Below are 22,785 nucleotides of genomic sequence, written 5' to 3' on the forward strand. Positions count from 1 at the left end.
TTACCTTTTAAAATATCCAGCTCCACTAAACAGCGCAAATTCTCACATATATTCTGAGAATATATATGTAACTATAAAAATGAGAAAACAAAGTAAAAGCCAAAATCTAGCTTTTATAAATTCTCATAAGTTACTACCAACTGCATATAGAGCCTGAAAAGACGGAAGTGGACTACAATAATTTTGAAGTCGCTAAAACAACTTGAAAGCACATTATTTTAATCAGGCGGTATTGTATTTTTATGCATTTTAGCTATTTTTTCTAGACCGAGGGGTTAATTCGAAGAGTTTTTTTTAGAGTGATAAAGTTGCTAGAAGCATAAAATGCACATCCCTCAACAGATGGCCGTGGTAGCCTGGTAGGCGACGCACTTCCTCCGTCCCAAAATATAAGCATTTTTATCATTGTACTAAGTCAACCATTTTAATCATGTAAAATTGATGTTATTAGATTTATCATTAATCAAACTAGCATAATATGTAACGCTTTTTATTTAAAATATTTTATTTTTATAAATATTGTTGGTTAAAATAGTATCTCAAAAACTATGTCAAAGTTAAAAAATGTTTATATTTTGGGATGGAGGGAGTACCGTTTACAGACTTGGGGGAGGTGTTTACAGGGTATACTCACTCTATTCTGAATTGATCACCGCATTCCATGTTTACACTGCACAAGGAGGAGAAGATTGATCCCTAATCCATTTGATCAACGCATTGAAGAAAAAGAAAAAAAATGTTGCTTTGGTGAACGCATCATTCACTACAGGATATGAAGGGATGCAACTATGCTCTGTATGCATGCACCCAAACATTTACTTTACGTAGAGAAATGAAAATACGCTGCGAAGAAATACCTAATACGCTGATCATTTCTTAAAACATTGAAAAAGTACTATATAATGAATATTTGTGAATGAAGGGACTATATAATATAATTGATTAATAAAATATCTAGTACTCTATCCGTTCCAAAATATATATAAATTCTAGCATCTGATCGAAATGAAGGGATGCAACTATATATGCTCTACATGCATGCGTCGAAACATTTACTTTACATAGAGAAATGAAAAGACAGTGAGAAGAAATACTTAATACGCTGATCATTTCTTAAAACATCAAAAAAATTTATATGATGAATATTTGTGAATGGAGGGAGTATATAATATAATTGACTAATAAAATATCTAGCACTACATCTTTCCTAAAATACAAATTCTAGAATTCAAAATTTGCTCCAAACTATAATAAATTTTTCACCCACACTCCTTTCTGAACTAATCACAACATTTCACCACTTTCTCTTATCAATCAATCATAATCTTTTTATATTTAATTCTATTTACTTTCTTTAATACTGTGTCCATTAAAACTCTTCATATTTTAGGACGGAGAAAGTATCTTATAAAAGAATAATTTAATAAACTATAGGATATATGACACTAATGATTGAAGACTAATCGCTTTCAAGGGCCAGGACAACGCTGATAAGTGATTAGATATTGTGCCTTATTGTTTGGCATATTCATATGCTTATCAACCAAAATTTAAATTTTCAACGTTAAATTTGGAGTTGATTTTGGAGTATTTTCATCGAAGTTTATTTTTCAGCCTTTGCTTTTAGATCGCTAAGAACCCATATATAAAAGTTTTATTCACAAATTGATTTTCATTTGCAAATATGCCATTTGGCACGATGAGGCTGATTGTATCTGTTCTGGGTTGTCGTCACTATCGTCTAGCTGACAGTAGGTACAGTGCTGATATTTTAGGCCCACCTGTCGGTGAAATCGAAACTCGAAAGGTTGTTGAACCAAGGTTGTTTCAGTACCTCTGTGTTGGCTGCTTGGTGCTCTATCTCTATGGAGAGCTAATGGGCACTCGGACTTGTCCATTCAATTCAGCAAAATGCTTGTACACATTCTTAGGTAAGGTCAACTTAATTGCTCAATCCATGAGAGATTTTTTTTCCTTTTCTTCATAAAATCTTTCAGTGTGTCTCAAAACCGTTTTATAATCACTTAACTTTCTAAATCAACATTCCAAAACCGTTTTATAATTCCAAAACCGTTTTACTCCATACGGGTATGTGTGTGCACGGTCATAAAGAGTATGCGCCCGTTGTGAGCATCTGCGATTATACTGTGTTTCCCCAAAAAAAGTTGATTTTCAGAAAAATTTTCTAAGAAATGTTGGTGAAGATTTTTCTTTTAAAAAATGACAACGTGCTAAGGTCTCAAGAGTTTTGCTCACGCTAATCCGGTAACTATAATCAGACAAGAACTATCTTAGGTTGTGTTCTTCCCCATTCCCCCTCCTTTCCCAACTCACCTCACTCTTTTTCCACACGTAAGCTTATGAAACTATTAAAAGGTGTGTGTTTTTTTGCAAAAAAAAAAATCTTTACGAAAGTTGCTTTAAAAATCATATTAATCCTTTTTTTAAAAAAACTTAGCTAATACTAAACTAATCATGCACTAATGAGTCACTCCGTTTTCAAGGTCGGAGAGATTAGTTCTCAACCACAGGAAACGAACACAACCTAAAGCTAAAGCATTGTCTTACTGTTTTCAAAGCTAAATAAGTAAATGTGTAGTTAAATGTGGAGGTAAACTTAAGATCAAGCTGAAGCGCATGGAAACGTTATTATTAAAGAGTCCAAAATTTTTAGTAGTATAAAGAAAGGTCCGGAATTTTGAATCAAAGACTTCTTGGGAGAAAGGCAGCATACAATTAACAATCAGCATACGTGCAAACAGTTCCAACAGAAAGAAAAAACGACGAGACACAATAAAACAAGAAGTTATAGGAAGCAAAAAAGCTCCAAAAGATGTGAGTGAAGCAAATCTTGAAAATAAAAAGAGAGAAGAATAAATAACAAAACCTAAAAAAATGAATTCTCAAAAACAAAAATGCGATTGTTTAAAAAAAAAGGGAAAAATGAAAACAAAAAAATGTTGACGCCCACCGTGGGGCTCGAACCCACGACCACAAGGTTAAGAGCCTTGCGCTCTACCGACTGAGCTAGACGGGCCAGCTTGTCTGAATGGCATTTTTTATGTTATTATAAGTAAAAGTTATAAAAAGATTGCACAATTTTTCAATTGCATTTCGTGAGGTTGGGCAGGAACCTGAATACTGATAAGAACAATGTACCAGTGCAGAAAAGCAGACGAAAATCACCCAAGCCGAGAACGCTGAGCATTACGAATTTTCCATGGAAATGTGGAATCTCACACCCAACACAACGCATTTAAAAAGTCCAATCCTGTTAGTTCTTGGAGGTAATATGCTCTTCAGTTCAGTCTTGACTAATCCCCCTCTTTTCCTCCCAAATTACTGCACAAAATTTGGCCATCAAGCAGCCCCACGAACAGCCCCTAACTAGGTTCGGAATTTGCCAAAGAGGGTTGAAATGTACCATCACCGGGGGGGGGGGGGGGTTACTGTACTCATCAATGAGTTCTGAACCAAGCAAAAAGTTTAGCCCCTAACTAGGTTCGGAGTTCCTGTTAGTTCAGCATTAGCGCATACGGCAAGAGGCAAGAGGCAGATGTGTATTTGACAGTTTGACACAAGCCATCAGGAGTGCTTTGGCCGCCGGGACAATCTTCTCAGGTTCACCCTCTCCTGGCATCAGAAAAAAAACAGCAAGTTTATCAGCATCAAGCTAAATTATATCATTTGCAGGAACGGCATATCATTTGTGATTTAATGGTTGAACATTCGCAGGAACGGCATATCATTTTTTGTTCTAAGGATACGTGGGTAGGATTGGTTGAAATTACCTGGGTTCCATCATGGTCGTATTCGACAAGGAAGACACATCTGCACCCCCTTATATCATGTTGTTTCCGCTGGATTTCCAGAACATGCGCATCGAAATGCAATGCTTCATCATTGCTCTCCTAATGAACAAAATCACAATGAGGAAAGGAAAAACTTCAATAAAAAATACATTTTAAAAAAATCAATAAAAACGACTCGAAAGTAGAAAGTTGCAGCAGTACAACATATTGTATAGCCTCTCAGTTATAGTTTCAGGGCAAAAGAAAAAGGGAACGTCATTACCCTTTACCCTACCTTGAAACAGAGGACAAGGTCTCCTTCCCTGATGAGTTTGCATTCTGATGATTCCAACGGGATGGATTGCAGGCGGATAGCCTTCCGGACATTGATCCATTCATCCTCTTCAGCCCCAAATCCTTGAAATCTCACTCGGACTTCCTAGAACAATAATGAAGAAATAGAGTTTTCAAAAATAGATCTTTAATTTGTACGGTGCGAACAATTATAAAATGCAATAACGAGATTCATGTGATCAGACCTAAGAAGAAAACGAATATGTTATCATTGAAGACTCTCCAAAATCCATGTGGTTCAAACTTAAGATCAAGCTGAAGCGCATGGAAACGTTATTATTAAAGAGTCTAAAATTTTTAGTAGTATAAAGAAAGGTCCGGAATTTTGAATCAAAGACTTCTTGGGAGAAAGGCAGCATACAATTAGTAACATAGGGGTCTGAGACATTCTAAAATTCAGGGCAGTGCACAAATACTTCTGAGGAAAAAAAAAAAGAACACATGACATATGCTAGCAAGCCGATAAATAAACTATCAGCTGAAGAGACATAAATGCAAACATATCCTACAACATCAATTATTCTACTTACAAATTCACCAGAACTTAACTTCCTGTATGCTAAGAAAGTGGCGATATCATACCTGCATAGCACAGAAAATCATGTGATGACTATGGCATTAGTGTTGGCTTGCCAAAGTTAAGAAACAAAACAAGATAAGAAAACTTGAAATTAGTCAGTACATGTACAAACATTAAACTTCCAGCTTCATACAGCAGTACTAAGTACTAAGAACACTGCACAAATGCCCAGTTGCAAAGTTAACTGAGATCACTACCACAGTTCTAGCATTCTAGGTTCTAACGTACCAAACTAGCATAATCAGGAAAGGAGCAAGTGATTTGTCATGGCAAACCTTCCCATTGATGGGAATTATGTCTCTAAGTACTCCTAACACAACAAACTTGGGTACAACTTTCAACAGAAGTTAAATATATTGCTTGATCCTGCATGATTAGCATTAAAATTTTGAAGACAAGGAAATGGAAAGTATATGGGAGAAAGGGTCAAAGGAAACAAGAATTGTATCGTTACAAAGTAAAAGGGTATTCACCAAGCAAAATCCTTTGAAGACCTAGCCTCGAACTGCATGTCTTCAATTTCAGGAAGCTTATCTATGTTGTCTGAAAAGAAGTCAACACATAAGAAATAATGCACGAAGCATCATGCTTTAACAGATTATAATATTTGCAACTACGGAACTACCTATAGGTAAATCCGGCGAAACCTCGCCTATATCATTTGAAATGCTTGTATCAACAGCTAAAGCATTTTCTTCAGATGATGGAGGCTTTTCTTCAGAAACCGGTGCACTTGCTTGGGAGGCTAAAGCCTTTTCTTCAGAGCCAGTAGGCAAACAAGGAGGTATAACAGTTGATGCAGGGAACTTTTGACGGAACCATTCTTGAACCTGTTCAAGCAGATGTTATTATAGTACACAAATTGAAATTTGGGGCATAACAAGAGTCAGACGGTATAACCTGCACAGCCTGTAGTGCTTTACTTCCAACTCGGCCTGGAGAACAACTGCGCACAGCAGAAAATGAAATAAAAAAAACCATAATCATTAGTTTGAAGCTATTGCATGTCAATAATAATTCACAAATTAAAAAGAAACGTTTTTGCAACACCAGTATTCATACAGTTAGACAACATTTAACTATTTAAGACATATCTGCTTAAGGAGAACAACAGAAGACACTTCGATCCTTTCATAAGCTTCTTGCAGAAAACTACGATCGAAGCCTATAGTCTCTACTCTCTACTTATTGATTCAGAATAAAAATAAAGGAAAATTAAATGTTTGCCAATCCAAAAGATTGATAATCTAAAATATGCCACTCCACAGAATGTAAATGCTCCAACGTGAATACTATTTTGCCATTTTGAGCCTTTTTTAGAATAATACATGTCTTTTTCCCAACCTGAATTGCCATTTCCTCTTTCCTAGATTCTTCCCCCTACTCCCATCTAATTTTCTCTCATCATCGGACATGACACCGCACAGTTCAGTTTGTTTGTTACAAATTACGAATTAGGTTAGTGTTGATGGCATTAAGCTATCCCAACCATACTGTTATTTAAAAGATAAAGGACCACCGCCACCTTATAACACTGACATTCATGGCAAAGATGTGCCACACAATTGACCTATTCTTGCACCCACGGTCAGCAAGATTATTGGTTATCCAAGCACCTATCTCCAATACAATAAAACATGAATCTAAATTCCTCAAACATGACTGGACTGGCTAATGCCTCGCAGCCACTGCTGTCATGCATGGCACACGTGAGCACCAAGCCACCAAAGTCCTTCTGACCTGCTACTCCTCATAATGAAACCACGCGCAGATGGAAGTTCGTATCTGCTGAGGACATCTTATCCAGACCCAGACTACCATTCTCATGTCACCACAGGTCATCTAGTCATGATTCAACACTCTGAACAACTTCACCATCATCAAGTATATGTAATGCTCGGACCATCTCGACCAGACATCATTGGAGCGCTATCCCTGAGCAAGCCCAACTGCAAACTTTTGGTCATAACCGCTGGCCCTCACCACCACATGCTGGCCTTATGTGACCTGGAGCTGCTCGACAAGGATGCCACCCCATTCTGGTCACCAAGGATAAGAAGAGCGCTACAGCGTACAAGGGCAAAATTACCGAGCAATGTGTGGGTCTAGAGTCTAGACCAAATGATTGAAAAAAAGACTGAAAAGGGCAAAAATAGAATAGATCCTCTCTTCACAGTGGCATTAGAATGATTATATATAGTTGAGTGGCCTTTTGGGCATGTCAGCCTTGGCAATGGTAAATGTCAAAGTTTTACCTACAATAAAAAGGTTTAGAACACCCTGTAAGGTTGTAACACTGTGGGACTCACTTAAATTCTTCTGCGAGCTTCCGGCAGAAAATTTCATCCAAGACTTGTTCCTTTTTATGTGTAACCAACTTCTCCATCCTTGCAATCTGCACGAGGAAGTATTTAGGTTACCATGGAAGATGCAAACTAGCATAGTACAAATTGTATAGCTGATTTAACCATGATAATACAGCATGCAGAGGGAAAGACTGTGTACTATACTAGTAGTTCACTTAGGTACAGTGGTTGGGATCATTTGAGCCCCATCTCCTAACTTTAAAAAAAATGGATAGGATCTCCTTTGTGTTCCCATTTCTAGTCATTACATGCATAGCTAAATAGAGATTGATTTACAACTAGAGAATTCATGTTGAATCATGAAACTACGTAAAGCTAACAAAGGAGCATTTACTTTCCCTTCTTCCTTCCTCTGAAATGGATAGGCAACACACAAATGATGAACTATAGAGTTTAACTCTTAAAATTGGCCATAGGATGCAAAACACAGCAATCTAATAAGTACACATTGTGCACTACTAAAAGCCCACAAAGGACCATCGAATATCCTTTTCTCCAGTAGTTAGGATATATTGAAGAGTGGAAGAACAAACTCAACCGAAGTGTTTTTCCCATTTACAGGAGCAAAGAACTGAAAAGAATAAGTTATTCTGCTTCAGTTACAAGAATATTAAGTTTAACAAAGAAGGAAGAGTTGGCAAAATAGCAATGCTGACCAGTGGCCACAGAAGAATATCTGAATAGGAGGATAGCCACTTCCTTGACTCAACCTCGTGACTTTGATTAGGACTCACATTTAGCTATTCTTTGGCATCAATATGACCGGTTAAATGAATAATGCAATATGCCAGTATTTTATTGTTGCATGCATTGATCACTACATGCAGCATTCTAGCCAAAAACATCAGTGCCTCATGACTCTTCATATTTATGAAAAGAGTATAAACTTCTACCAGGATCACCCAATGCTAAACTGAACATTTTGTTCAGTAAGCAAAAAAGAAAAGGAACAAATATACACTGTAGTCAAGATTAGTCAACAGATGCTGAATAACTATAGTACATCACAAGCCTGCATGTAATCACCTGAATGCGCACTAGCAAATAAAGTCGCCATAGCATCAAAATCCCAATCAATTTCATCATACACAAGGGGAGAGAACTTCCCATGGCCCCCACAAGAACCCCGACCAAAACCCACCAAGAAACCACACCACTTGAACGAAATGGAGCGTGGGGAGGCATAAACAGCAGCAGGGCGAATCCGATCCCCCGAAGAACCAGAGAAATTTCTCCCAGCTCAATCGCGGAGATGCCCCGGCCCGTCCGTCTCTCCCCACCCCAACCCAACAAGAACCCCGGAGAAGCAGCACCACCCCAAGCGGAACCCCACCACAGGGGCGCCGACGAGAGGGGGGAATGGATGGGGCGCGGCGAGGCCTCACCTCGGATGGCGCGAAGCGAACGCTCGATCGCCGCTCCATTTCTCGCCGCCGGCGAGGTCTCCGCCGCCGGAAGAACGGGGAAGACGCCCTCCTCCCAACTTGCAGCAAAGAGTAGAAAAGAAAATGAAAAGGAAAAAGAAAAAAAAATTAAAAGAGAAGTAGGGGAAGTGGTTGAGTGGGCCCCACCAGATAATGGCCAAGGAAGGGACTGGTTGGTGGGCCCAGGAATCATCCTGCCATGCCAGACACTGACAGGTTTCTCAGGACAGATTGGAAGCCTGTTTGGAATTCTGGCCCTCTTTAGGGTGTGTTTAGTTAAAGTTTAGTTGAAATTGGAACGATACGATGGAAAAATTAAAGTTTATGACCGAGTTTAGTTCAATTGGAAGTTTGAAGAAAAAAATTGGAACTAAACTCGGCCTAAGATTTCAACTTTTTTCTTCAAACTTCTAATTTTTCCGTCACATCAAACTTTCTTACCCACACGAACTTCTAATTTTTTCGTCACATTGTTCCAATTTCTTTAAACTTTCAATTTTAGCGTGGAATTAAACACAGCCAAAATTGGAAGTTTGATTTATAATTGGATCTATGCCACTATAAATTTGTTTGTTTAGAAAAATACCACTACAATTCACCTAATAGGAAAAGGGAAATGCTGAACACCGGTATACCGTCCCGACGGGATAGGATAGACACCAACCAATCCACTCTTCTTCTACCTAGCTATTCTTTCTACAACATCTCTCTCACACGTGCTGCTGCAACTAAGTCAACGACGAGCTCCGGCGTGGCATGGGTGTGGATGACGGAGGACGCGGTCACCAGCGACGAGCTCCGACGCGGCCGCCCCCGACGAGCCCCCGGCATCGCGGACTCCGACGACGAGCTTCAGCGTGGCGTGAGGCACGGACGGCGGAGGATGTGGCCGCGGCGACGAGCCGCGTGGCATGGGTGTGCATGACGGAGGACGCGGTCGCCGGCGACGAGCTCCGACGCGGCCGTCCCCGACAAGCCCCCGGCATCGCGGACTCCGGCGACGAGCTTCCGCGTGGCGTGAGGCACGAACGGTGGAGGACGTGGCCGCGGCGACGAGCCCGGCGTGGGGAGCGACAACGGAGGATGCGGCCGACAGCGACGCGGTCGCCGGATTGCTGCTTGGAGCTCCAGCACCGCCACCCGCCATCCACGGCGCCGCCGTTAACGCCCACCTCCGGCTCCATCCGCGTGGCTAGCCGGTGCGCCCTCCGCCAGCGCCCCAACTCTGTCACAGGCCCTCTCTAGTCGTCGCCTTCGTCGCTGGCCGCTGGCCGTCGATCCCGCTGTGAGTCCAGGCCTTCATCCTATCCATCTGCTGCTTCGAGGGAGCAAAGAGACAAGACGGGGTGTAAAGAGCTTGTTGACCTGGTCATGGTTGGCTGTGGAGTGTGGTAGAATCATCTTCTACATGGTAAGAATCGCATAATACCTGATAGATATCATCTTCTACGTTGTAAGAATCGCATGATACTTGATAGGTATCATCTTTTATGTTGTAAGAATCGCATGATACATCTCGATACCTGATAGGTATCACCCGATACCAGCTAGGTATCAGGACCTGATACATCGCAAGCATCACCCACCACGTGGTAAGAATCACATGATACCTAATAGGTATCATCTGATACTTCACAAGTATCACCTGATATATGGTAGAATCGCATGATACCTAATAGGTATCACCCGATACCGGCTAGGTATCAGGACCTGATACATCGTAAGCATCACCCACCACGTGGTGAGAATCGCATGATACCTGATAGGTATCATCTGATACCTCACAAGTATCACCTGATACGTGGCAGAAACGCATGATACCGGTTAGATATCAGGACTTGATATCTAACCGGTATCATATCGTTTTTGAATGGAATTGCGGTATATAGTAGCTATGATACTGGGACTGATAACCACCAGGTATCGTTTATCAAGACCGATGCCCAGCATGTATCAAATATGATACTTGGCCATCCGGTTATCTGGTACTTGATACCAAACGGTATCACACACGATGCCTGTTATGAGGCATGGCACCCACTCGGTATCAGGTGTGATACCTGATAATAGACTTAATGCTCACTCGGTATCAGATGTGATACGTACCCAGTAACAGATTTGATACCTGGTAGCTAGGTAGGCTACTACTTGCTATACTAAACTAGCTTGGCTATCACATGAAGATTTTTTTGCGTATGCACGTGGACAAAATGACAAATGATGGGTCAATGGGGGTGACATGACACACCTTTTGAGACACGATGACAATATACATGACATACTAATTGAACGGAAGGAATCGTCCGGCTAACTGCTTGTAGGCCTGTACCGTCCGAACGGTATACCGGTATATAGCAGCCCTCTATTGTTTAGGTATTACTGAAATTTTATAAATTTAGAACGATGCCATCGCCGTGATGTTTTCCATCACTTCCGTCTTCTTCCGTCTCTTTTTCTCATCTCCTTCCTCTTCTCTTCGTTTCTTCTCCCCGTCGGCCAGCCATGCCTCAGCGTCGTGCTGCCGGCGAACGCCATGTCCACGCGCAGGAGCCTGAGCCGAAGGAGACTGTGTCACACCCTGAAAATTCAAAATATATAAATTGTTGTTTAAATGGAATTTTTAGAATTTATTTTAAAAGCCTAGAAGAGAAGATCTAATTTTAATTAATAAATTCCAATATAAAATGGGGCCAGATAAAATTTCATTAAATACTTTGCTTAATTCTATAATTCCTAGATTTTTCTGGGATTTATTTGAGCTAAGGAAGTATTTTCAATAAATGGAATTGCATTTAAGAAATAATTTAAATTGAAAAAGGTTTTAAAAAGTCTCTTTTGGCTTTGGGCCAAAAGTCGGCCCAAAACCGCTCTCTCTCTCCTCGGCCCAGTCCGGCCCAGTCCGCCGCAGCCGCGCGCGTGCGTCCGCCCGCTGACAGGTGGGGCCCACCTGTCAGGGCCGTTGTCAACCTCCGGCCGCCGCCGCCCGAAACCCTAGTTTCGCGCCGCCGCCGTTCCTTTCCAAATCCGGCCGCTCCTTTCCTTCTCCGGCCGAATTGATAGAGGGGAAATGATCCTCGGGATCTCCTCTACCTTTTCTCCTTTGGAAACATCGGCTAATTCGTTTTGGAAATTGTTGGAATCGAGTTCGAATCGGATTCGTCTCTCTCCTCCGAACCCTAAACCTTCCTTCTCGTCGCCAGCCGCCGTGGGCCTTCGCCGTCGCCTCCGAGCCCCTTTAAAAGGTTCCCCGGTGTCTCCTCTACCCGCCGCCACTCTCGCCTTCGCCTCTCGTCGCCGGAAGAGCTCTAGCGCCGTGCAACCTAGCGCCGCCGTCACCGCCGTCGCTCCAGCCGTGCGCCGCCGCCGTCTCGGTCGTCGTCATCGCTCGGGAAGGCCACCGTCATGATCGCCAAGTCGCCGCCGTTCTCGTCCGCTCCTTCACCGCCGCCGAAGACCGCCGGAACACCGTCGCCGCCGTCGACCCGAAGTTTGCCGCCGCTTCCTCCTCGTCGCCGTCGCTGTCTGTTGATCTTCCGCCGCTCTTTTGGTCACCGGTGAGTTCGCCGCGTCGCGCTCTACCCGTTGGTGCTCTCCGTTCGTGCCGAAGTGCCGCCGTTCGCCGGCGAGCATGCGCGCCCGAGCCGCCGAGCCGCCGCCGCCGGTGGTGACGTCACCGCCGACGTCATCGTCGCCCTCTCCCGTGAGCCGGTCGTAGACCGATCGATCTCGGCCGTCCGTTTTGGATGGATCGATCTCGGCCGTCCGTTCGCGTGAACCGTCGCCCGTGCGCCCGGTCCACCGAAACCCTAGCCGCTGACGCAATAAACCCCTTTTTCCTTTTCAAAAATAATTCATTATTGCGTCATAATTCAATTAAAATCAATTTAAGTGTTTTAATCCGATTAAATCTTCAAAAATTCATAACTAATTCATCTTAGCTCGGATTTAGTTGGTTCAAGTCTCTAAATTTTTCTAAAATTGAGATCTACATGTTAAAAATATCCACATGTACTGTTCATGCTTATTTATATGCTGTTTTGGTGATTTTGCTTCTTTCTGCTTAGATTCCGCCGTTTCCGGAGAGTCCGTTTTCGCAGGAGAAGAATTTGAAGAGTTCCAAGGCCAGCAAGGCAAGTCACACAGATCCCAAACAACCCTTTGAGCATGTTGATCCTATTTAAAGCTATTGTTTCTATTCAACTATTGTATTTATTTTCGAATGTCATTGGGTGGAATTAACCTATTCTTTGCTATAGCCCTTTTGTATTTGATTACTTTATTCCTTGATACCTTGGGTTATTACAATTTGACTAGTTGAGCTTTATTTATATTGGTTCAACTAGATATTAGATATAATTGCTTAGCCATGCTTAGAAACATTAGCTCACTATTGGGATAACTTATGACTCATTATTATTTAATGATGGCTTAATGATAGTTCACGATGGTCAATCGTGATTGTTTAATTATTTAATGTGCCAACTAAAACCTGATAAAGGTGGGTTGTGAGCACATGATTTTGTTGGTCGTGCTCATGACAATTAAGGACCGGTTCACGAGTTTCGGTTGTGAAACATTAACCGTGCCAACCACAAGCCAGCGTGGGCAACGGCTTTATCTTTTGTATAGCATGGTTCATTGCGGGGCACCAGACTGAGAAGTGGCGGAGATAAGCCCACGGGGGTCGCTGGGGAGTCCATGCCTTATTTATAAGGGGGTGATTATGATCCAGGAAAGGTGCGCTGTAGTGGATTGTGTTGTGCAAGGGGTATTGTCACAACTCCTTTCCGAGGTACCGTGGTGGTATTGAGGCACATGGTGACATGATGTGGGGTTGTGTCTTGTGGGTACAGTGGTACACCTCTGATCAGAGTAAAACTATTCGAATAGCCGTGCCCGCGGTTATGGGCGGGTCTAACAATATCTTTCGTGATTAGTCTCACCCTTCTCACCATAGTAAGTGATGCTTTAATTGGTAATAATTTGATTAGCTCCTGGTTTGGAATGGTATATTCCTGGTTTGGAGATAGAACTGTGCAGCCGGGATGGTTGTTCAGAATGGTTGGGCCTATGCAACAGGGTATGTTGTATAGCGTTGGATTAATATTGTTTAATTATTACTCAACTGTTTTATTAAATTCTCAAATATTTGCTAAATGCTGCTTTTGCAAATGAAACCCTACTATGCCATCCTTTGTTATCCTGTGCACTTGCATATTTGCTGCGTGGCTTGCTGAGTATGTCATATACTCACCTTGCAATCATTCATCAGAGGAAGAGTTCTACAATGATGCTGATGGTGTGGAGGATTAGGTGTAGCCTTGGTCAAGCTGCCTGTGGAGTGGAGCCGTCTGCGCCGTTTATTTTATTTTCCGCTGCTTAGATCTTTATTGATTGAGAGGAACTATCTACCTCTGTAATGACATTTTATTTCGCTTATTAATTAGAGTAATAATTGTACTATATTATCAATTTGTTATTGTGTGCCTCGGCTGATTCCTGGACGAGGGTTCACACACATGTAAGCGTTTAGAATTTTGGATAGAAATTCCGGGCGTGACAGACGGCGCCCTTGCTGAGGTAGCTGACGCGCGGGTCGAACACAGGGCCAGCCTGCCGGTGGCACGACACCGAGCACAAGGAGCACTGCAGCTAGGTGAGCGATGAGCCCATGTCGACGACCATCACGGTAGAAGGTCGCCGGCATGCCGAGGCCCAGGTGGGTGACGTAGTTGCCTACGGCTACCGACGCACCCAGCGTCAGCGGCACGGACGACAACGACGCCTGTGAGCCGCGCCGCTGGCCTTCTTCTTGTGGTGGCCGTGGAGGAGAGACGACGACGCCGTGCGGCAGGAGGTATACTCATTGGAGCAGGAGAACAGGAACTGATGCTCAGATTGACATGGCCAGAATTTTATCCAGCAAGAAAGAAAATCTGGAGACCGCGGGATCAAAGTGCAAGAAGGATAGCAAGATGCTCTTCAGACATTAGTCATCTATACAATAGAAAAATAGGAGACTTGATCAAAAGAAGCTCTGCACTTGAAGATCAGCTTGCGACTGCCTTGGCGAGCACAGAACAGGCGGAGAATATCATCGTTGTTTGGCGAGGCACGAGACGAGGTGGGCGATGCGTGCGTCATCGTGTGTGATGACGACGGAGACGGCGGGAGCCATCAACCCGATCTACGCTGATGTCGTCATCGACATGGTCGCTGCCCATTCGTCCAGGACGGCGGTGGCCGTCGTCAGCGACGATGACGATGGCGCTCCTCCAGCGTTGGTGTGGCGGCAAGGGGTGGCGCCGAGGACGGGCTGTGGGAGGCGATCTGGGCGACGAGCACGCGCAAGTACCCGCTCAGCCTTGGCCACTTCCGTCTTCTGCGGTGGCTCGGCTACGGCAACATATCGGCAGCGTGTACCCTCCTCGAGCTCCGTGGCGGCGGCGGCGGCGCCCTCTTCACCCTCGTCGAGTTTGTGCGGAGGCACGGCCGACCGACGGGGAGGAGAAGAAACAAAGAGAAGGAAGAAGGAGAGGAGAAGAAGAGAAGGAACAAGACGGAAGGGATGGAAAACGTGACGGCGATGGCACAGTTTCAATTTTGCAAAATTTCAATAGCACCTAAGGATATCATGAATAGTAATGGTATTTTTCTAAACTGGCAAAGTTGCAATGGCATGGATAAAATTAAGAGACAATCCATTATACGCCACTGACTTTATCACACGTCCACGATTTGCCGCTGACTTTATCACATTCTACAATATACCATCAACTTTTGCTTAACTTCTACGATTTACTATCGCCGTCCGGTTAGTCTCCTTTAGGACTGTACAAATTTGTCAAAATGACCAAAATACCCATGGGACAAAAAATTTCAAATTTTGGATAAAAATTCTGAAATATCAAAATTTAAATTTTTGGCCAAAGTTTGGATGTTTACAATCTTATGTTTATAATATGATATTTTGAAATTTTTATCCACATTTAGAAATTTTTTTCATTAGGGGTATTTTGGTCATTTGGATAAAATTGTACAGTACTAACGGAGGCTAACCGGACGGCGATGGTAAATCGTAGAAGTTAAGCAAAAGTTGATGGTATATTGTAGAACGTGACAAAGTCGGTGGCAAATCATAGACGTGCGACAAAGTCAGTGGCATATAATGGATTATCTCTAAAATTAACCCTAGGAAAAACACCGTGGGAATGGTGGAAGATTAACTTGCCACCTCATCAATATTTTCAGAAATACTGTCAAGAATTCGACGACTCTTCCGGCATCTCGCCTAGTTGAATCAGGATTTCGCTAGGGATTTGGATTGGAGATTGGGGAAAGGGATGAACTGAGGAGGGAAAGGTAGTTTAGTGACATTCGATTTCTTTCATTTCTTCGATATCGTTTACAGACAAGGGATTTCCCCTTAAATGGTCACATGCCACAGCACACACACCCACCTGACGCGTCCGCCGGCCCAGCACGGCACGTCAGTTCACTCACACACTCTTGGCCCATAACTGGCCCACACAGGCAAGCCTTGATGAACTACAGTTGTCATGACAATTTCCCTCCCCTTAAGGAGTGGCTTGTCCCAAAGCCGGTGCATCAAGAAAGTGGTGACGCTGTTGATGAAGATTCTCCCATGTCGCAAGCTCATCAGGGAGACTAGTCCAACGCACCAGCACTTGAGATGTTGTAGTTCGTCCTCGTTTAACCAGTCACCTGTTCAATATAGCTTCCGGCTGCGCGTCCTCTGCACCATTAACACAAGCATCAGGTAAACTTGAACATACCTGAACTCCTGGTTGCACAGCCTGTTTAAGCAGCGATACATGAACAACTGGGTGCACCAGACTGCTCACTGGTAAGTCCAGGCGATAAGCCACCTTCCCAACCTTCTCTAGAATCTTGTACGGCCCAAAGAAGCGAAAACTCAACTTCTGACAAGCTCGATTGACCACTGATAGTTGCACATAGGGCCGCAATTTGAGATAGACCATTTCCCCAACCGAAAACTGTCGTTCTTGGCGATGCTTGTTAGCCTGGCTTACCATCCGTTGTTGGGCCCACAACAGTTGTTGATGAATCAATCCTTGCATCAATGATCTCTGCTCCAACCAAGTCTGCACATCTGGAACAGTACTCTGTCCAAGATCCACCACCCCAAAGTGCGTCGGCTTTTGAGCAAACAACACTTCATATGGTGACTTGCCCAACGCAGTATGAAAAGCTGTATTGTACCAATGTTGCGCTTGAGACAACCATTGGGACCATTTGTTTGGAGTTGCATGAACTGAACAGCGCAAGAAGGCTTCTATACACTGATTCAGCCTCTTAGGTTGTCCATCAGTTTGAGGATGGTATGAGGAACTCATATTAAGCTTCACATTAGCAAGTCTGAATAATTCCTGCCACAATGCACTGGTGAAGATTCTATCACGATCACTCACTATCTACTTAGGCATTCCAAAGATGTCATAAACATTAGTGATAAACGCTTGGGCCACCGTCAGAGCAGTGAATGGGTGAGATAGAGGTATAAATTTGGCAAATTTAGAGAATTTGTCAATTACCACCAGGATTGTGTCAAACTTGCCTGACTTAGGAAGCCCTTCAATAAAATCCATGCACACTGTGTGCCAGGCTTGGAGGGGAACTGGCAGAGGTTGTAACAACCCTAGAGTTCTTCCATGTTCCACTTTTGCTCTCTGACAGGTCTCGCATTGCTGCACAAACTGGTGGACATCCTTCCGTAAGCTTGACCAAGTGAATAGACTTTTGATTCGTTGGTATGTTGCAGCCTGGCCTGAATGCCCCCCAATACCACTATCATGCAGAGCCAACATCATAGCCTGTTTAGCTGCAACATGCTGTCCTAACCAAATTTTGCCATTCAGTCGAATTATCCCATTCACCAATTTATATCCACCTTGTCCTTCTGGATGTAAGCTAAGTGCAGCTAGAAGCTTCTTGGTATCAGCATCCTGTTGGTACCCTTCCTGGATTATCTCCAACCACCTTGGAACACTGATAGAAACTGCCAACAACTCATCTGAGTTACTTCTCCTAGACAAGGCATCTATAGCCCCATTGTCTGAACCCTTTTAGTACTTAATTTTATACTGCAACCCCATCAACTTGACAAAGGCCTTATGCTGCATGTTTGTTGTCAATCTTTGCTCACCTAAATGACTTAAACTCTTATGGTCAGTCAGAATTAAAAACTCTGCATGCTGGAGGTATGCCCTCCACTTTTCCACAGCTAACAGTATTGCCATACACTCCTTTTCATATGTTGACATCATCTGAGACCTTTTACTGAGCCCCTTGCTGATAAATGCAATTGGATGCCCAGCCTGCGTTAGTACAGCTCCAATCCCTGTGTCACTGGCATCTGTCTCAACCACAAATTGTTGAGAAAAACTGGCAGAGCTAACACTGGGGCCTCCAACAATTTTGATTTCACTAACTCGAAGGCTTGTTGCTCTTTTGTTCCCCACTTGTAACTCACATCCTTCTTAAGTAGGGTGGTCAAGTCTCTGGTAATCACCCCATATCCTTGGATAAATTTCCTATAGTATCCAGTTAATCCCAGAAATCCTCTTAACTGTTTGACAGTTTTAGGAACAGGCCAGTCTTGGACTGCTTTTATTTTTGATGGATCAGTTGCCACTCTAGAAGCTCCAATCACATGCCCAAGATATTCTAGATGTTGTTTGGCAAAAGAACACTTACTCTTTTTGACAAACAGTTGATGCCTTGCTAGAATCTCTAACACAATCCTCAACTAACTAACATGTTCTTGTAGGGTTCGACTGTAAATCAAGATGTCATCCACAAACACCATCACCCCTTTTTTGATCAAATGGGCAAAAATTGTGTTCATCAATCCTTGGAAGGTGGCTGGTGCATTTGTCAATCCGAAAGGCATCACTCTGAACTCATAGTGCCCTACATGAGTTTTGAAAGCAGTTTTAAACTCATCACATTCTTCCAACCTTATCTGATGGTATCCTGATCTGAGGTCAAGCTTTGTGAACCACTGGGCTCCTGCCAATTCATCCAACAACTCTTCCACTACTGGCATGGGATATTTGTTCTTCACTGTTACTTCATTAAGTGCCCTGTAATCAATGCAAAACCTCCAAGACCCATCCTTCTTTTTGACCAAAAGAACTAGTGAAGCAAATGGGCTCACACTGGTCTGGATTATGCCTTGGTGCAACATCTGAGCTACTTGTTTCTCTATTTCATCCTTCACATTCACTGGTTTAACATTTGGCAGCAAGGGAATTCTATGGTCAAACTGCGTATGAGGTGGCAACTCTGTTGGCTCTTTGAACAAATGTTGAAATTCTGTTATCACCTCATTAATTTGGTCTGGGACATCCTCAGCTTCCACCAACTCCTCCCTCATTGCACAAAGTTGGACCACTTATGACACAGCCCCATCTTTAAGCATCCCCTTTAGTTGCTGGCTTGTAACCTGCTCACAGGATTTTATTTCCTCCTTTACTCCTACCAAAGTGATCCTTTTCCCCATTTGAGCAAACCTCAATTTCTTTCTCCTCCAATCTATCCACATTGGACTAAACTCCTCTAACCAATCCATTCCTAGGATCATGTCGTACCCTCCTATTGGCAACACTTTTAGTTTATCCTGGAATGTACTACCTTGACACCACCATTCCACCTGAACACATTTGTCACAAGTCATCTTTCCTCCATCTGCTATGGTCACTGAATTTGCAGGCATTCTTTCTGTGGGAAGCTGCAATTTGCTAACCAAACTCTCTACAATAAAATTACTAGAGCTCCCAGAATCTACCAGAATCAGTACCTCTTGATGCTGAATCATACCTTGCAGCCTAATTGTTTTCTTTCCCATTGTTCCAGCAGCTGCACACTTTGAAAGTGTTAGCTCTTCTTCATTATCTTCTTCTTCTTCTTTCTGGATGTCAGCAGTTCCATCCTGTAACATCAATACTTCAAGCAACTCATCTAACACATGCAATTGAACTGACTTTGGACATTTGTGCCCAGGTCCCCATTTCTCCCCACACTTGAAGCATTCACCCCTTGCTCGCCTAGCAGCTTTGAGTGATTCATATATGTCTTCCCACTTGGGTTTCTCCTCTCCTTTCTTGTTTTCCTCAGGATGTGCCCCCAATATTCCCTTGGCAACATATGCTGGCTTGATGCCTCCTTTGAATCCTTCTTTCACAATCACTTTCTGTTGAGCCTTCGATGCTGACAATTCTCCTAGCAACTCCTCCTGCGTTTTAGCCAAAGACAGAGCCAGATCAACAGTTCTAGGTTTATGCAATTTGATTGCTATTTTGACTTCAGGTTTCAGTCCCCTCACAAATTTGGTAACAAAGAAGGTTTTATCATAGCTTCTATTGTAGACTAACAACACCCTATGCATCAACTCCACAAACTTAACATAATAATCATCCACACTCCCACACTGTTTTAGATTCTCCAACTCTTCTAGGTGTTGCTGATATTTATCCCTTCCAAATTTCCCATTAACAGCTACAACCAGCTCAGCCCAAGTTTCCACAGGATGTAAGGCCTCATAGGTTTACAGCCACAAGGCTGCATTCCCAATGAAATGCAAAGTAGCAAAGGATGACCAAGAGTTGTAGGGAACCTAATACATTTCAAAATACTTCTCAGAGTTGGTTTTCCAGAGTTTTGGGTTATCTCCATCAAACTTTGGGAAATCTGTCTTAGGCAGTCTAGGGCTGGCGGATCTAACACTAAAGCTGGACCCCCCTACTCCCTTCTCTGATGTTTCTCCCAACTCAAAATTAACAGGCGAATGGTGGAATTGGGGCTTACTCTTGACCAGGGTTTGCTCCTTAGCCTTGAAGGCTTCGGATGCGTCACCCTGGTGAGTCGATTCGACGCCGTGCCTACGGGCGCTTGTGCCGCCTGCGATGGTGTCGTTGGCGTCACCGCTTCTAGCTGCGTCACCCTGACCGCAATCTCATCCACCGCCTTGTTCAGCTCCCGGATTCCTGAATCCACGCATGGGATCCATTTCTCCAGACCTTGAAGCGATCCGAGGATGTTGTTGATACTTGTTGTGAGCTCCACCACCTTCTCGCCCAACACCTCTGCTTCTTCTTCCGCTGCCCCCATCCTCTCGGTTAGGGTTGGATTTGCCTTCTTCCTCGCCAGTGCGCACGAGAACCGAAGTGCTCTAATACTAGATTGTCACGAATTCCATGACTCTTCCAGCGTTTCGCCTAGTTGAATCAGGATTTCGCTAGAGATTTGGATTAGAGATTGGGGAAAGGGATGAATTGAGGAGGGAAAGGTAGTTTAGTGGCATTTGATTTCTTTCATTTTTTCGATACCGTTTACAGACAAGGGATTTCCCCTTAAATGGTCACATGCCACAGCACACACACCCACCTGACGCGTCTGCCGACCCAACACGGCACGTCAGTTCACTCACACACCCTTGGCCCATAACTGGCCCACACAGGCTAGCCTTAATGAACTACAGTTGTCATGACAAATACCTTACATCCATGCCATCCTGTACACTTATACTCGTTTTGAATTATTCTTTTACCAACATACCCTTGTCAATTTGATTTATAAACTTGCCTGCTGAGTAAAAAAGGTTAAAAAAAAAGAGAAAAATTTCAGCTGCTCCAGCCCTAACCCTATCAGAGAGAGAGAGAGAGAGAGAGCGAGCGGCGACAGCACGAGCTCGGAGAGCACAGCCAACAGCGGCGAGGTCCGCGGTGGAGTGATGGCGGTAGGGCACGAGGCGATGGCGCGAGCTCGCGAGTAGATCTGGCGGCGAGGTTAGGGACGGTGGCGGCAGGCGCGAGCAAGTCCGGCTGCGCAACCTCTGCACGCGTGGCGAACAAATCCGACGGCGCCAATGCAAGGTGGGGCTGCGGCACGATGAGCAGATCCGGCGGCAGCAAGCAAGGTCCAAGACGATAGGTTCAGCGGCGGCACGAGCTCGGGGAGGATGGCGGGTCACGACGTGGAGGCGATGGCCGGCTCAGGCGGTGGTCGCCAATGGCGAGCCCTCCACACCAGCTCTTCTTTCTTCTTTTTCTTGCCTTTTCTCTCTATAAATTATTTTTATCCTAGATTTTCTTTGTCTCTAGTCCGACGGCAATGAAATGCATATGTGGCAGCAACTATTTCAATTTGGGATTTTGATCCATATGGCATGTAAAGTACATGAAGGGTATTTCGGTCCATACGAAAATACAATAGCAAAAAAAGGGTACAAAACAGGTATTAAGGTTGCAAGATGGCATGGATCTAATTTTGAAAATATTGCAATGGCATCCTTCCAATTAGATGAATTGTAGTGATATTTTTCAAAACCGTTAAATTTATGATGGCATAGATCCAATTAACTCTTGATTTATCCAGGTAAGGACTCCTTTGAATCAAAGTGTTGTAGAGAAATTTTATGAGATTGAAATTCTATAGAAAATTTTTCTATTTGGCTCTTTGATTTAAAGGATTGGTGTTTTTCAAATCCAATATAATTCCTATAGAATGGCTTATTACATGTAGGTTTGAAGGAAATTTAGCAAAAGGTCCAACCTCTTGGAAAAAAATCATTTTAGTCTATCTGTCTCATCTGATTTCTGTGTTTTTTCTACGGCTCAATTAAACGATCATTCATGTGTTTTCCATGTGTTTTGCGATACTCTGTTTTACACTTGCATTACTGTCAGAATCAAAGTTTTTCTATTCCTCTATTTTTTTTCATTCCTACGGTTCAAAGAGACGCTAAGAGTATGAACTAGGAAGTCTTGATTTTGTTTCATTTATATATGTAAAATGTTGATTTGTTGGTGAGATGGTGAGATTGAAGGGAACCCTTCCACATTAAACCAGGTTACAATTGTTGTACATAATGAAATGGAATCAGTTGGCATGTTAGGATAGATAGCTTTTTAAGTCAAATTGTTAGCTCAAAATATGCATGAGTGTGAGATTTATATCTTGCTGGATTTACATGAGTATTAATACATATGGTACCGGAGAAAATGCCAACCATATCAAATATCCGGTTGGTACCTAAGATTTGAGAATCCCATGTGAAATATAAATTGAGGCACTATATTTAAAAACTTCCTAGAAACAAACAATAGATTAGTATTTTAGAATCTTTTATCATGATGTAGTGATTTATTTTTATTAAGCGGAAAAATATAATCCTAAATGCTTGGAACGTACATTTATATCGTCAATATGAGCCATATCTATTACCA

General features: G+C 43.1%; 1 protein-coding gene and 1 non-coding gene across 2 annotated transcripts; both read right to left on the bottom strand.

Moving 5' to 3' along the window:
* Positions 1-2,964: 2,964 nt before the first annotated feature.
* On the bottom strand, positions 2,965-3,037 carry TRNAK-CUU (transfer RNA lysine (anticodon CUU)). Its single transcript has one exon. It is a non-coding gene; the product is annotated as a tRNA-Lys (tRNA).
* Positions 3,038-3,182: 145 nt separating this feature from the next.
* LOC4346807 (protein SAWADEE HOMEODOMAIN HOMOLOG 1) lies at positions 3,183-8,589 on the bottom strand. Its single transcript, XM_015795972.3, has 9 exons — positions 8,477-8,589; positions 7,035-7,120; positions 5,626-5,671; positions 5,351-5,555; positions 5,199-5,268; positions 4,676-4,727; positions 4,087-4,230; positions 3,792-3,911; positions 3,183-3,633 (listed from the first exon to the last, which is right to left on the bottom strand). The coding sequence occupies exons 1-9, from the start codon at positions 8,513-8,515 to the stop codon at positions 3,586-3,588; spliced, it is 810 nt and encodes a 269-aa protein (XP_015651458.1). The 5' UTR covers positions 8,516-8,589; the 3' UTR covers positions 3,183-3,585.
* Between the last annotated feature and the right edge of the window lie 14,196 nt (positions 8,590-22,785).

The sequence above is a fragment of the Oryza sativa genome, chromosome 9 (genome assembly GCF_034140825.1).
Source record: "Oryza sativa Japonica Group chromosome 9, ASM3414082v1".
Lineage (NCBI taxonomy): Eukaryota > Viridiplantae > Streptophyta > Magnoliopsida > Poales > Poaceae > Oryza > Oryza sativa.

Coding starts and splice junctions, on each gene's coding strand:
- LOC4346807 (XM_015795972.3), bottom strand. CDS start 8,515: ATGGAGCGGCGATCGAGCGTTCGCTTCGCGCCATCCGAG. Junction 7,121..8,476: donor TTCGCTTCGCGCCATCCGAG/GTGAGGCCTCGC, acceptor TTCCTCGTGCAG/ATTGCAAGGATGGAGAAGTT. Junction 3,634..3,791: donor ACGACCATGATGGAACCCAG/GTAATTTCAACC, acceptor TTCTGATGCCAG/GAGAGGGTGAACCTGAGAAG.